General features: G+C 44.4%; 1 protein-coding gene across 1 annotated transcript in view; it reads left to right on the top strand.

The window, feature by feature from the left end:
- Positions 1–461: 461 nt before the first annotated feature.
- LOC149452803 (claudin-15-like) overlaps positions 462–15,926 on the top strand; it is a 109,361-nt gene continuing 93,896 nt past the window's right edge. Inside the window, exon 1 of the mRNA XM_089688952.1 lies at positions 462–1,217. Coding sequence (XP_089545078.1) covers positions 1,001–1,217 — 217 coding nt within the window. The 5' untranslated portion in view covers positions 462–1,000. The remainder of the gene's footprint in view (positions 1,218–15,926) is intronic.

Here is a 15,926-nt window from a genome sequence, read left to right as displayed (position 1 = left end):
AATGTGGTTCATCAAGTTCTAGTTAAAAAAAAAAAAATTAACCGTTTTTGTTTAAAACAGGAGCAAAAAAAGACTTGGATAGAGTTTGTATAGTTGAATTGGTGGTATGTGACAAAGTAGAAGATGCAAGGAGATGTTTTATAATCCACCTGATTAGTTCTGAACACCATTAGCAAAAACTTCACGAAATAATCAACAACTTTGGACTATCCCTGGAAAACAGGAACGAAGGACAGTGGTGCCCCCAGTGTACACTTGCAAAGGGTTTCGTGTGCTATTATTTGCTATAGCTGCTGCTGTACGCTTTACATAAGAGCCTGCGCACAGATACATCCTATCCCTGTACATTGTGTATCACCTATCCCTGGCTATAAGGTGTGTAGGCAGATCACTGCAGGGTGAGGAGGAGAGGGAGGAGGGGAATGCCTCCACACCTTCACACTGTTCCCTGTATACCAGACAGTGCAGCAGGGCAAACATAACACACATCTTTCTGTCTCTCTGGATGCCAGCAGGTGCACACACGCTCCAAAAAAAGACTTACTAGCATACTTACTCCAAACTTACCATCAGGAGATCAAAAAGACATTTAAGGATTGAGACTTCTGAGCCACCAAAGACACAGGAACCTGCACAGATCAGCAGACTACAGGTTCTGTGGTCATCCAAAGAAGACTCAACGAGAGGAAAACAGCCATCAAGTTTAGAAAAGCTGGAGTAGACGATACTTTGACGGTAGATAGTAGGGTCAGCATTACAGTACAGAGGCCGTTGTCAGAAAGGTTACAGCGAACTGTACTAGATAACCTCTCAGTAGAGGTTTGCAAAACAAACCTGGAAATACAGTGGGAAAAGACCCAGGAGGACAAATTGATTACCAACAGTGAAAAGTTGACAGAAACCCCTGTCAGGACAAAAAACACACAGTAAAAAAGTTTTGGAGAACTGAAGAAGTAAGAAAAGTTTGAGTTGTGTGTAGTTCCTTCAACCACCTTTGGAGATGTCAATGGTTGTGGAGACAACAGGATTCTTTTTCGGGGTCATAGGCTCCGTTATGTTGGGCATCACACTCTTCAACGCCAACTGGAGGGTGTCTTCAGTGGATGGAAACGTGATCACCACCTCCACTTTGTTCGAGAACCTGTGGATGAGCTGTGCCACCGATTCCACCGGAGTGTACAACTGCCGAGACTTCCCATCCTTGTTGGCACTTTCGGGTAAGAAGGTCTTCTACGGGGAGGTGGGAGGATGATAGTGGTGGCAGAAGACTATTGTGGGTCTAAAGCAGCTTTTCTCAACCAGGGTTCCATGGAACTATGGGTTCTTCCAGAGGCTGCTAGGGCTTACTTGAGCTGTGGCTGTTTGGCTCCACATCTGATGGTATTTGCATTGTTTTGAGGCCAACACCACTTGGCAGAGCCAGTTGCATGACACCTATGATCTTTTTAGTTGTCTGTAGGAGGGAGCTTTCTTCCCACTGACCCTCAATGAATTGTTTTTTTGCAGGGGTTTCCTGAGACTTGAAAATTATTTCAAGGGTTCTTTTGGGGCAAAAAAGGTTGGGGAGGCTGATACAGATCAATGTTTCTTCATCAAGGACGCCTTGCTCTATGCAGGGCTATTTCTGCTGGCAAGGGTTGGACTGAGAATAATTATTCATACAAATCAAAGTTACTTGTATTGTTAAACACAATCGCCACTTTTAATCCAACTGAAAGAAAATTCTTTTTCAGTTTGGATAAAACATTGGTGGCATGTCAGTGCCTTTAAAGCTGTGTAGAAGAGTCACTTAATTTCGAGGATACTTGTGGTGTGTCTGTACACTGGTTGCCTTCTATGACTGTTATGAGGGTGGACTATCCCCATGCTGGTTTTTATTTTATATTATGGGGACTGCAGCAGAATGAGTAAGAAGAGAAAGCCAGTTGAGAGATGATCTTGTATCTAGAGTCAGCAGCTTCTAGAGTTAAAAAGGACCTCTTTCTTGCTCCACATAAAAAGCACTATTTTTCAGATCTATGTCTATACAGACTAGGTCACACAGTCTATGGCTACCAATCTTTGACTAGGTCACACAATATATGGCTACCAACCTATGGTTGAGTCACAATGTCTATGGCTATCAAGCTATAGGTAGATTGCATGGTCTATGGCTACCAGACTATAGCTAGGTCACATTGTCTATGGCTACCAATCTATGGCTTGGGGACACAGTCTATTACTACTTATCCATGGCTAGGTCTCACAGTCTGTTGCTTACAATCTATTGCTGGGTCACAAAATCTATGACTACCAATCTATGGATAGGTTGCACAGTGTATGACTACCAATCTATGGTTAGGTCACAATGTCTTTGGCTATCAATCTATAGGTAGATCACGTGGTCTATGGCTAACAAACTATAGATAGGTTACAATGTCCAAGGCTATCAATCTATGGCTAAGGGACACAACCTATGGCTACCAATCTATGGCTAGGTCTCACAATCTAATGCTTTCAATTTACTATTGATCACACAATCTATGATTACTAATCTATGGATAGGTTGCACAGTGTATGACTACCAGTCTATGGCTAAGTTACACAGTCTATGGCTTCCAATCTATGGCTTGGGGACACAGTCTATTGCTACTTATCCATGGTTAGGTCACACAGTCTGTTGCTTACAATCTATTGCTGGGTCACAAAATCTATGACTACCAATCTATGGATAGGTTGCACAGTGTATGACTACCAATCTATGGTTAAGTCACACAGTCCATGGCTACCAATCTATGGTTGGGTCACACTGTCTTTGGCTATCAATCTATAGGTAGATCACGCGGTCTATGGCTAACAAACTATAGCTAGGTTACAATGTCCAAAGTTACAATCTATGGCTAAGGAACACAACCTATGGCTACCAATCTATGGCTAGGTCTCACAATCTATTGCTTTCAAACTACTGTTGGTAACACAATCTATGATTATTAATCTATGGATAGGCTGCACAGTGTATGACTATCAATCTATGGCTACATTGCACAGTCTGTAACTACCAATCTATGGCTAGGTCAAAGAGTCTGTGGCTTTCAATCTATGGCTAGGTCAAAGAGTCTGTGGCTTCCAGTCTATGGCTAGGTCACAGATTCTATGTCTTTCAATCTATGGCTAGATCACAGATTCTATGGCTTCCAATCTATGGCTATGTCATGCAGTCTATGGCTACCAATCTATGGATAGGTCATGGAGTCTGTGGCTTCCAATCTATGACTATGTCACACAGTCTATGGCTTCCATTCTATAGCTAGGTCTCACAGTCTATGGTTTCCATTCTATGGCTGGGTCACACAGTCTATGGCCACCAATCTATGGCTAGGTCACACAGTCTATGGCTTCCCATCTAATGCTAGGTCCCACAGTCTATGACTACTAATCTATGGATAGGCTGCACAGTGTATGACTATCAATCTATGGCTACATTGCACAGTCTGTAACTACCAATCTATGGCTAGGTCAAAGAGTCTGTGACTTCCAATCTATGACTAGATCACACAGTCCGTGGCTTCCATTCAATGGCTAGGTCACACAGTCTACGGCTTCCATTCTATGGCTAGGTCACACAGTCAATGGCCACCAATATATGGCTAGGACACACAGTCTATGGCCACCAATATATGGCTAGGACACACAGTCTATGGCCACCAAACTATGGCTAGGACACACAGTCGATTGCCACCAATCTACGGCTATGTCACACAGTCTATGGCTTCCATTCAATGGCTAGATCACACAGTCTATGGCTTCCATTCAATGGCTAGGTCACACAGTCTATGGCTTCCATTCAATGGCTAGGTCACACAGTCTATGGATGGTCCACTAACTTCATTACTATAAATGCCATTGACCCACAGCAAGCATTCAGATCAAGAGTTCTGACTTTGCTTGCTGCATGCTTATTCTGAGTACTGAATCTATTGGTGACCAGGAAATGGGTATTTTCAAAAGAAGGTCAGTAATGCCAGCCCCTTTGTGCTTCATTCAGTGCAGGTCTCCATCGGGACTGAAGATGTTGTGACTTGTTCTCTTGGCATGCTGAGCAGCGAGCTTCTTTTTACTTCCCTGCTAGTCTTCCTTCCAGAAAACAGGGATCTGCTCTCTGTGAGATGATCTAGCCAACCCCTAGGGTTAAACCCATGGGGTCACAGCTCCCCATGCTGTGTGAACATTGACTGTGAACTAGCAGCGCACCCCTGTGCACGCTCCTACTCATGTGACTGAACTGTCTCTGACAGCACCTGATTTCGATTAAAGCTCAGGAACCAATTGGTGAGGCTTTCGATCACGTGATCACCACAACAACAAATCATGTTGATCACTGGAGGATTGTTGACAATCAAACTGTTCTCACCTGACAGTGTCACGGTATCATGTTCTATCTGTGTCACAGGATCAGGTGAGCAGAGAATGAGATCCAGTGCTGCAATATACGGCATATAATGTAATATCATATATTAAAAACTGGTATAGCAAAAAACCCCAAAAAACGTTGTTTTCCCACTTATGTTCATTTGTCGGTTTACAATAAAACATGAACAGGCAATATTAAACTAGAACAATAGGGAAACCTTTTTTTCTTTCATTTTGGATAGAGTAATGCAGGTCACACATGGGCTGGGGCGGACTGGCCATTCGGGATCTCGAGCACCGCCCGAGGGTCCAGGGTCAGTAGGGGGCCCCATGAGATGCCCCTGGTACCTTTCATAGGCTTTTTTGGGTGTGGTTTGAGTGTGAGCGAGGACACAGGGGCCCCATGATCCCTATTACCCTGGGGCCCCATGAGTCGTTAGTCCGCCCCTGCACATGGGTCGAATTCCGAACGAATTTACTTTAGTAAATCGGAATTTTCGTGCATTTTGTAATGGCGCCACCATTGATTTTGAAATTCGTCCAGCCAAGCCTTTCATTTCACCTCGTATTGCTACAGGAAATAATTTTTCGTGGCCAAGAATTTTCTTTTCTTTCCAGGTCACAGCTCATGTTCAATTTTTTTTTCGATTACATTTTTCGCACGACTCTCCCATCATTGATTACAAATTCGTTCGTTTTTCAAAAAAATTTCCAACGTGCCCAATCACTCAAATTCGATGGTTGCTCGAAAATCGACCGCTGTTGTGGCCCAAGGGCTCATGTACACTGCAGCTGATAAACTCACGTTTAGGAGCTTTTCTGCGTTTCTTTCAGCAGCCCCTGAACTCCCCCTAATGTCTTCCTATGTGTCCGTGTACACATCGTCCTTTACAGGCAGTTGAGTTTACAGTCGTTTTTTTTAACGCACCAAACTTGCGTTCAGGAGTAGATTTTATCAGCGTTCCAAACGCCAAACGCTTGTAAACGCGGCTAACCGCGTTTATAAGTATTTGCGTTTGGAGAATTTTTTTACCTTTTCCATATCCAGATGCTGTCCAGAGCCTTTTTTCTTCATCAGAAATGCACGCAAAGCGTTTTCCATGTATTCAAATGGACCCGGTACACCAGCGCAGTCAGTTCCAGGTTTCACGTGAAGGAAACAATGGTAGAACGTGCCGCATTATGCTCATGATGGGATCCATAGTGAATACAACCAGAAAAGACAGGTCATCTCCACACATACTGCTCTCTCTGCTTCTACTCTCTCTACTTCTCTCAAAATGTCTGAAATAGGTCATTTGTTACTGTTTTTCAGTGCATTCTGGGCATTTTGGAAGGTCTCCTGATGTTATCTTTTAAAAACCTTTCTAAACGCAAACGCGCATAAACGCGGTATGCAAACGCAGCTAAACATACTTTTTTAACCTACATTTCCAGCAGTCAGCTTCCATCATTCAGAAGAGTTTTCCAAACGCCCCGTGTACATGAGCACTAATGGTGCGAAATTCGAACGAAAATTCTTAGAAAAGACTTTCGAAAGAAAATTCTTTCAGAATTCGACCCGTGTATGGCTGGCTTAAGGCCGGCCACAAGTGGACCGATTTTCAAAATCATTGGTGGCATCATCATCAGTGCAGCCTCATCAGTGTCTCTTCATCAGTGGTCATCAGTGCAGCTTATCAGTGCTGCCTCATCAGTGGACATCAGTGCCCATCAATGCAGCCTCGTCAGTGCCCATTAGTGCAGCCTCATCAGTACCCATCAATACAGCCTTATCAGTGCCCATCAGTGCAGCATCATCAGTACCCATCCATACAGCCTCATCAGTGCCCATCAGTGCAGAATCATCAGTACACATCAATACATCCTTATCAGTGCCCATCAGTGCAGCATCATCAGTACCCATCAATACAATATCATCAGTGCCCATCAGTGCATCCTCATCAGTGCCCATCAGTGCAGCAGCATCAGTACCCATCAATACAACATCATCAGTGCTCATCAGTGCGTCCTCATCAGTGCCCATCAGTGCAGCCTCATCAGTGCCAATCAGTGCAGCATCATCAGTACCCATCAATACAGCCTCATCAGTGCCCATCAGTGCATCCTCATCAGTGCCAATCAGTGCAGCCTCATCAGTACCCATCAATACAGCCTCATCAGTGCCCATCAGTGCATCCTCATCAGTGCCAATCAGTGCAGCCTCATCAGTACCCATCAATGCAGCCTCATCAGTGTCCTCTCATCAGTGCCCATCAGTGCAGACTCATCAGCGCACACCAGTGAAGGGGAGAAGTTACTTATTTGCAAAATGTTATAACAGAAACTAATAATATTTTTTTTTTCAAAAAATAAAAAACCCCTTTGGTGATTAAATACCATTTAAAAAAAGCCAAAATCAAGACCCCGGGGACAGGACCTCAAACTAACTGGAGGAAAGTTGAAAACTAACCTTAGAAACGATTATTTTACTGAAGGAGTAGTTGATGCGTGGAATAGACTTCCAGCAGAGGTGGTGAGTTGGTCAACAATAAGGCTCCGTTCACACCAATGCGGTTTTCAGTGCTTTTTGCAGAAACGCATTACAGTTCACATAACACAGTTTCCTATGGGACACATTCATATCTGCGCTTTTTTGAGCCGCTGCGTTTTTGGAAAGGGTCAGGGACTTTTTTATAAGCAAAAAGCAGCATTTTTGTTACAATAGAGTTCAATGGAGAATTTTTTATATCATATTTTATTTTATATTTTTTATTTAAATTTCAAAAAAGTGTACTTTTTTCCTGCAAAAAGAACCTGCTGGGCAAATACTATGTGACATAAGAAATTGCAAAACCCTGACATCCCCAGTGACACTAATACAGTGATCAGTGCTAATAAAAAGCACTGACACGGTACTAATGGCTCTGGGCACAAAGGGGTTAACATCTGGGGCAATCAAAGGGTTAACTGTGTGCTGGGCGTGTTTTACTTCTGAAACATGCTGCTTTGTATCGCTCTGCTGTGTAGAGCGATACAAAGCAGCCTGTTTGTGATGACGGGACAGATCTGTGTTGTTTAAATACAGATCTCACCCCTTTCAGCTCCGTTGACAGTTACTGAGTCCTTGCGAAGAATCAGGGGCTGGGACCTGGAAATTGGCATGCCGAGGAGCCAATAGTGGCGTGGGTAGGGAGCACGCATGCATGCGCCCCCTGCCCGGGAGTGCAAAATCACGTATATATGCGTGATTTTGCACATCCCTGCTGCCCTGTAGCAGTACTTCTGCTATAGGGCGGTTGAGAAGTGGTTAAAAAAATATAATGTTTGGGGGTTCTTGGTAATTTTCTAGTAAGAAATACTTACATAATTACATAGTTACATAGTTAGTCTGGCTGAAAAAAAGACAAAAGTCCATCCAGTTCAACCATTAAAAAAAGTTATAATCCTACACCCACAGTTGATCCAGAGGAAGGCAATACTGATTGTTACATTTGAACAAAAAGTGTGAGAAATGGCCCAGACTGGAGGTGGTTAAAGGCCTCCCAAGCGGAGCCCCCTGCGGGTATCAGCTCTGAGGGCTGTGGAGAGGAGTACTGAGGCCGGGTGCTGGGAGGTTTAATGGGAAGCTATGTACAGCACCCTGCTGCTCACCTGTCCCTATTCACATGTACTTGTGTGATGTGTGAACAACTGAGAATTGCCCCAGCAGTGATCAGGCTATCATTGATTTGTAAAGGCTTCCTGGCCATGGCTGACTGCAAACACCCATGATCCCGATCAGGGCCCACCAGTCCTCCTGTACGGGGCCCAGGCCAGCAGGAGGGCCCAGACAGCTGGGTGAATAGGATGTGAGCAGGGAGCAGGGGCGGACTGACAACTCATGGGGCCCCCGGGCAATAGAGGATCATTGGGCCCCTGTGTCCTTGCCCAAACTCAAAAAAGCCTATGAAAAAGGTACCAGGAGCATCTCATGGGGCCCCCTACTGACCCCGGGCCCTCGGGCATTGCCCGAGTTTCCAAATGGTCAGTCCGCCCCTGGCAGGGAGAGTGATCGGCATGGAGTGGGTGCAAATACTGGAACTAATCCCCTGTATGGCTCTCCCTGCAGCAACTGAAAGACAGCTTCTTCTCTTCTCCCTCCTGGGGGCTTTCAGCTGCTGCAGGGAGAGCCATACAGGGGATCGGTTCCAGTAATGGCCCCCCTGGTAGCACCTTATCACCCGGATTGGTTCCAGTAATGGTCCCCCTAGTAGCACCTTATCACCCTCCAAGGGGCAGACTGACAACTCATGGGGCCCCTGGGCAATAGGGGATCATGGGGCCCCTGTGTCCTTTCCCAAACTCAAAAAAGCCTATGAAAAAGGTACCAGGGGCATCTCATGGGGCCCCCTACTGACCCCGGGCACTCAATAGGGAATCATGAGACCCCTGTGTCCTTGCCCAAACTCAAAAAAACCTATGAAAAAGGTACCAGGGGCATCTCATGGGGCCCCCTACTGACCCCAGGCCCTCGGGCAGTGCCCGAGTTTCCAAATAGTCCGCCCCTGCGTGACCCTCCCTATGTACCATACGCTACCCCACTGTGTGCCCCCACCCCCGCAGTGCTGTAGGCTTCCCTCCCCTCCTTCCTACCAGCAGCAGCAAGCACACAATAGGATCCTTCAGGATGCAGAGTGGGGGAAGGATCCAGCAAATATGTAACATTTTACCAACCCCTTTCCTTCCTGAATGAACACACTGAGTGCTCATGACCGATCACTCACTGTGTTCCTTATTAATATTATTATACAGGATTTATATATATTACTATTATACAGGATTTATATATTATTATTATACAGGATTTATATATTATTATTATTATACAGGATTTATATATTATTATTATTATTATACAGGATTTATATATTATTATTATTATTATACAGGATTTATATATTATTATTATTATACAGGATTTATATATTATTATTATTATACAGGGTTTATATATTATTATTATACAGGATTTATATATTATTATTATTATACAGGATTTATATATTATTACTATTATACAGGATTTATATGGCGCCAACAGTTTGCTCAGCGCTTTACAATATAAGGGAGACAATACAGCAACAATACAGTTCAATACAAGAGGGTTAGGAGGGCCCTGATCCTTGGAGCTTACAATCTAATAACTGAAGCATAGTAAACTGTGGGTTTTTTGGGGAGAACCCTGTCAGGTTGGCTGGTTTTTAACAGCAGCCCTAATCCCAACCACTAGCAGGTTACAAAATGGTGTATATTTCCTATAAAGACTCATTTTTTTTTAAAACAAACAAGGATCAAGGAAAGTTTGTATTTGTAAATTTCTTCCAGTCCCTGAAGCTGGTTCTAATCTTTGATACATTGCACTGAAGGGCAGCTGACAATAAAAATGATTCATTGTAACAAACAGCAATACCGATGCAGGAAGTGGAGATCTTTCAGGGTTAACATCCTTGTGTTTCACTCTTCAAGGATTTAATTTTTGTGCCAGATGTTGCAAGAACAAGTCCCACGACTGAAGGGAATACAGTACGGCATTGTGGAACCGTGAAAGTCCTTATCTGTCACCTGTCCTGATTGTGTACTAAGATCTGCGAGACACCTAGGGAGAGACCTGCAGCTTACCTAGGCTTGGAATCAAGGCCATCTATGCAGGGCTGCTGTTAGAAACCATGGGGCCCCATACAGCAAACCAGACAGGGCCCTCTACCCTCCAAAAAAAACAAAGTTTACTATGCTTCAGTTATGAATGAACACAGTGAGTAATTGGTACCAATCACTTATTATGTTCATCATCCTGAAGGATCCTATTGTGATCACAGTTACCGGTGGGAGGGAGAGGAGGGAACCCAGGAGCACTGGGGGGGGCGCACACAGAGGGGCTTGGGCAACATGGGGAGCCGTATGGTGCACAGGGAGGATGATGGGTGCAACGGAGGGGAAATTACTGGAATTCATCACCTGTATGGTTCTTTCTGCAGCAGTTGAGCGCCAGCAGGAGGGAGAGGAGGAAAATAAACCAGTGTTCAGCTGCTGCAGAGAGAACCATACAGGGGATCAGTTCCAGTAATTGCCCTCCCACCATGCTGATCACCCTCCCTACACACATCCAATTTACCCCCCCCCCCCGCTGGCCTGGGCCCTGTACAGGAGGAGTGGTGCCCCCTTATCCACGGCCCTGCATCTATGTGTCTATGGCCACCATAAGTGGCTAGCACCTTGGGGTCCTGGGTCTGACTCCTGTGAAGGGTGCTGACTACATGAAATTTCAATGTCCTCCAAGGCCATAATTACAAATATTAGGGCCCTACGGCTAACTGTGCCTGTAGCATGTGGTGACAATGTGTGTCATTAACCTCTACATAAAGTATTCCTGAACCAAGGACAGCACTGTGAGCATGTGCAGTACACCACCAGGGAGTAGGGATGAGCTTGGGTTTGGTTTGAAGTTGGGTTTGAACCGAATTCAAAAGAAAATTGTTTGGAACAAACCTGAGGTCACAAAAACTTTTTTTGTGCAACTACAAACCTTAACTGTGGGGGGATATTAGAGTGTAAGCTCCTCTGGTGCAGAGACTGATGTGACTGGCTCAGTGTTCTCTGTACAGCACTGCGGTATATGTCAGAGCTATATAAATGTACAATGTATAAAAACATTAATGTGTGACTGTGTTAGGATATTAGAGTGTAAGCTCCTATGGTGCAGAGACTGATGTGACTGGCTCAGTGTTCTCTGTACAGCACTGCGGTATATGCCAGAGCTATAATAAATGTGTAATAATATAATAGTGTATGACTGTGGTGGGGACATGATGTAAGGTTACCATTCGCCCCTATTTCCAGGGACATTGGCAAAGATGGTGGCTCAGTGAGGGGTCTATGCTTACTGTGGGGGCCCTTCTTGCCTGGCCTGCCAATTACCAGCCATAGTGTTACTCACTGACATGACTGACAGCGTGTGTAGATTTGTTTGGCCCCTGCATTCTTCATCCCTGAACTATGTATGACCTAATCCTGACCCCTTAACATTGAATTACCTAATCCTGGCCCTGAACTCTGGATTCCATATTCCTGACCCCTGAAATCTCTGTGTTTTTAAATTCTGACACCAAACTCTGTAGTTACTTAATCCTGACCTGTGAACTCTACATTGCTTACCCCTGACCCCTGAATTCTGTGTAACTTACTCATGACCCCTGAATTCTGTGTTACTTACTCCTGAACCCTGTGTTACTCCAGACCCCTGAACCCTGTGTTACTCATGACCCCTGAACTCTGTGTTACTTACTCCTGACCCCTGAACCCTGTGTTACTCCTGACCCCTGAACTCTGTGTTACTTACTCCTGACCCCTGAACTCTGTGTTACTTACTCCTGACCCCTGAACCCTGTGTTACTCCTGACCCCTGAACTCTGTGTTACTTACTCCTGACCCCTGAACTCTGTGTTACTTACTTCTGACCCCTGAACTCTGTGTTACTTATTCCTGACCCCTGAACTCTGTGTTACTTACTCCTGACCCCTGAACTCTGTGTTACTTACTCCTGACCCCTGAACCCTGTGTTACTCCTGACCCCTGAACTCTGTGTTACTTACTCCTGACCCCTGAACTCTGTGTTACTTACTTCTGACCCCTGAACTCTGTGTTACTTATTCCTGACCCCTGAACTCTGTGTTACTTACTCCTAACCCCTGAACTCTGTGTAACTTATTCCTGACCCCTGAACTCTGTGTTTCTTACTCCTGACTCCTGAACTCTGTGCTACTCACTCCTGACCCCTGAACTACATCACATTGCCCAATCCTGACCCCTGAACTACATTACATTGCCCAGTCCTGACCTCTGAACTACATTACATTGCCCAATCCTGACCCCTGAACTACATTACATTGCCAAATCCTGACCTCTGAACTACATTACGTTGCCCAGTCCTGACCTCTGAACTACATTACGTTGCCCAATCCTGACCTCTGAACTACATCACATTGCCCAATCCTGACCTCTGAACTACATCACATTACCCAATCCTGATCTCTGAACTACATTACATTGCCAAATCCTGACCTCTGAACTACATTACGTTGCCCAGTCCTGACCTCTGAACTACATTACGTTGCCCAATCCTGACCTCTGAACTACATCACATTGCCCAATCCTGACCTCTGAACTACATTACATTGCCCAATCCTGACCTCTGAACTACATTACATTGCCCAATCCTGACCTCTGAATTCTGTCTTACCTACAACCAGAACTCTGTAAACTCTGTATAACTTTCTCCTGACCTCTGCATTACACGCCTGACCTCTGAATTTTGCTGCATTACTTGCTCCTGACCCCTGCATTCTGCATTACATACTACTGACCTCTGTGCTCTGTGTTACTTATTTCTGACCCCTGCAATGTGAATAAAAGTAAATGGCAGGTTTCTACCTGAAGCTGAAAAGGTAGGACAAATGTGTATTTTTACAGTGATATCTATAATATAAAATTTTTAAAATATTTTCTTCAAACCTTCATTACTTTTTAATAAGATGTTGCTATCCTATCTCCAAAAAAAAATTGCTGCTCACTGATAATGTTGTGTATGGTTTTTAGTGCGTACTATCACATATTCTCAGTAGATATTGTAAATCTTGCTTAGGCTTTATTGAGTTCTCACCTACATGGTGTAAAATGCGCCAATTTGGGTCACATGATTGAACGGGTGGCCAAACACACACCTGCACTAAATATCTCAGTATAAAATATTGCTACATGGATGGAGTTCAGCTTATTAGATAATGTTTACTTTACAGCGCAGAGCTAACAATGGAAAGCAAAGTTTACTCAGTCTAAAAGTTTTATTGATCCAAGCTGCTGGAATGTTTAGCTATTTGGTTTCAGTGCTTTCTCAATCTGATCATACCCGCTGATCATCTGAAGCTGAAGAGTCTTTTTTTTTTTTAAGAATTTAGCTCTCATAATTATTTTAAATATATCATTTCACTTTATTCACAAACAGGTATTCGTTAATGGTAACCACTTCAGGGACTTTTTTTGTTTTAAAGTTTGGTATTATTAAGAAAAGTGTTCAATATATATGTCATGCTTCAAGGGGTGGCCATACAGCAAAGAGAAAGCCTCCTTTCAGTGACAACTATACAATGGAACATCGGGGTGCTTATATCCGGTGCTCCCTCACTTAAAGGGATCGATTTTACATAATATATATGGAGTGGGTGCATCAAGTTTAGCAGGCCATATCGGCCCACCATTGGATCCCCAAAACAGTGCCAGGTTCCTGGGGATATAGCCCATTATGTCCTGCACAAATCTTGCTACCCATCGCTGTAATCCCAGATTTGTCTATGTAGCGATATAAGTGGCATTTGAAAGTTAGTATAGTGAGACTTTTGGTGGACTTTGAGAGGAAGGGTAGTAAGAATTGTGGTGGACTTTAAGAGGAAGGATAGTGAGATTTATGGTGGACTTTGAGAGGAAAAGTATGGAGAACTATGGTCGACTTTAAGAGGAAGGATAGTAAAACTTATGGTGGACTTTGAGAGGCAGGGTAGTGAGAATTGTGGTGGACTTTAGGAGGAAAAGTATGGAGTATTATGGTCGACTGTAACAGGAAGGATAGTAAGACTTATGGTGGACTTAGAGAGGAACGGTATGGAGAATTATGGTCGACTTTAAGAGGAAGGATAGTAAGACTTATGGTGGACTTTGAGAGGAAGGGTAGTGAGAAGTGTGGTGGACTTTAAGAGGAAGGATAGTGAGATTTATGGTGGACTTTGAGAGGAAAAGTATGGAGAATTATGGTCGACTTTAAGAGGAAGGATAGTAAAACTTATGGTGAACTTTGAGAGGAAGGGTAGTGAGAAGTGTGGTGGACTTTAAGAGGAAAGGTAGTGAGAATTATGTGCAGCATAGCAAGTTATACCCCTGGAACCCAGAGCTGTTGGGAAGCCTTGTATAGCCCACCATGCTCCATATCAATCTTGCCGCCCAATCTTGCTGTAATCTAAAATTTGTCTACATGGTGATAGATGTGAATATTAAGAAGAAATATAGTGAGGAAAATGGTCAACTTTGAGAAAGAAGGGCAGTGAGAATTATTGTGGACAATGAGGAAAGTTAGTGAGAACTATGGTGGATTTTGAGAGGAAGGGCAGTGATAATTATGGTGGACTTTGAACGGAAAGGTTGGAAGAATTATGGTGAGCTTTGAAAGGAAGCATAGTGCAATTTATGGTGGTCTTTGGGAGGAAGAGTAGTGAGACTTATATGGGGCATAACAGGGTAAATCTCCAGAATCCAAACCTGTAGAAAGGCCCTGTGGTCATTTTAAGTAGTGAAAGGGTCCTCTCTGCAAGATGTTTCCCCTGGGTCCACCCATTTCATAAAACAGCCCTATTCGAAGACATTTCTGGCTGCAGTCTTCCATGGTGGGTCTCACTACCTCCAGATCCACATTTCTAAATTTTGAATTTCTTTTCTTCTCTCAAAATCTGGGACAGGACTTCATCAAGTTTCTCATCACTCCATGAACTGTATGCCTCTCTCACATAACAGCACCTCACCTGTCTCTCTCTCTTTAAGCCTCCCATATGAAAATGTACAATTCCCTATGAGAACAATGCCAGATTATCACGTACATGGTGTTAGAGGCCAATGGAGAGAGGGCTTCTCTTGCAGCTAAGTTCCAGACCTCCCTGAGAGTGGGACAGCAGAAGTCAGGCCCAAAGTGGCACAGGTCGCCTGTAGGAGTGCTCGTTGGTGGTCCACCCAGGAGCACAGCTGATGCACTGAGATGGGGTCTGCAGACAGGTGGTACCTGTGCGAGGTATGCAAGCCTTCCGGGGAAACAGAGGATCACAGGATAGCTGGTTCAAAGCCGAGGTCAGGTACCAGGTGGAGATCAGAGCAGACGTAGTCAGATGGGATAGCCGAGGTCATACACAGAGGAGCAAGAGAGAATATCCGTTAGCCAAGCTGAGGTCAGATCAGGAATTAAGCAGAGAAGACAGGTCCAAGAGCAAGCCGAGTCGGTATCAGGAAATCACAGATCATAATAGCACAGGAACAAGGTACTGGGAAGCCAGAGATCAACCAGCACCTGAGAGTAGGGCAGGGCTTCCTTATAAAGGCCGTTTGGCGCCAAATTTGAGCCGATGTGAACGTCTGCGGCCATGCAAGGTATTGGCAGGGGTGCCAGGTCACCTAACACCTCTGCCGAGCACAGAGCCCTGACACAGATCCAGTTAACAACTTCATAGGTTGCCGGCCTGTGATTCTCCTTCTTTGATATCGATTGCCTCTGCACTGTCAACATCCCTGTAGACAATGTCATCCCACTTTCCCTACTGAAGTATTCCAAAACCCTCAGACAGGTGTTCTTTGATGCTGTGTAGGGAGTGATTGCCGTCCACACACAACGGTAATGAACTTGTTTGCTCCCTCACTGCTCCTCTTTTTGTCAACAATACCTGGTGCTTCTTGGTCTGAGGCGGTATGTAACTTTCTCCCATGTGACA

Source organism: Staurois parvus, unplaced genomic scaffold (assembly GCF_062004578.1).
Source record: "Staurois parvus isolate SC_StPar_1 unplaced genomic scaffold, SC_StPar_1.0 ptg000463l, whole genome shotgun sequence".
NCBI classification, from domain to species: domain Eukaryota; kingdom Metazoa; phylum Chordata; class Amphibia; order Anura; family Ranidae; genus Staurois; species Staurois parvus.
This window is presented reverse-complemented; position numbering and strand designations above follow the sequence as displayed.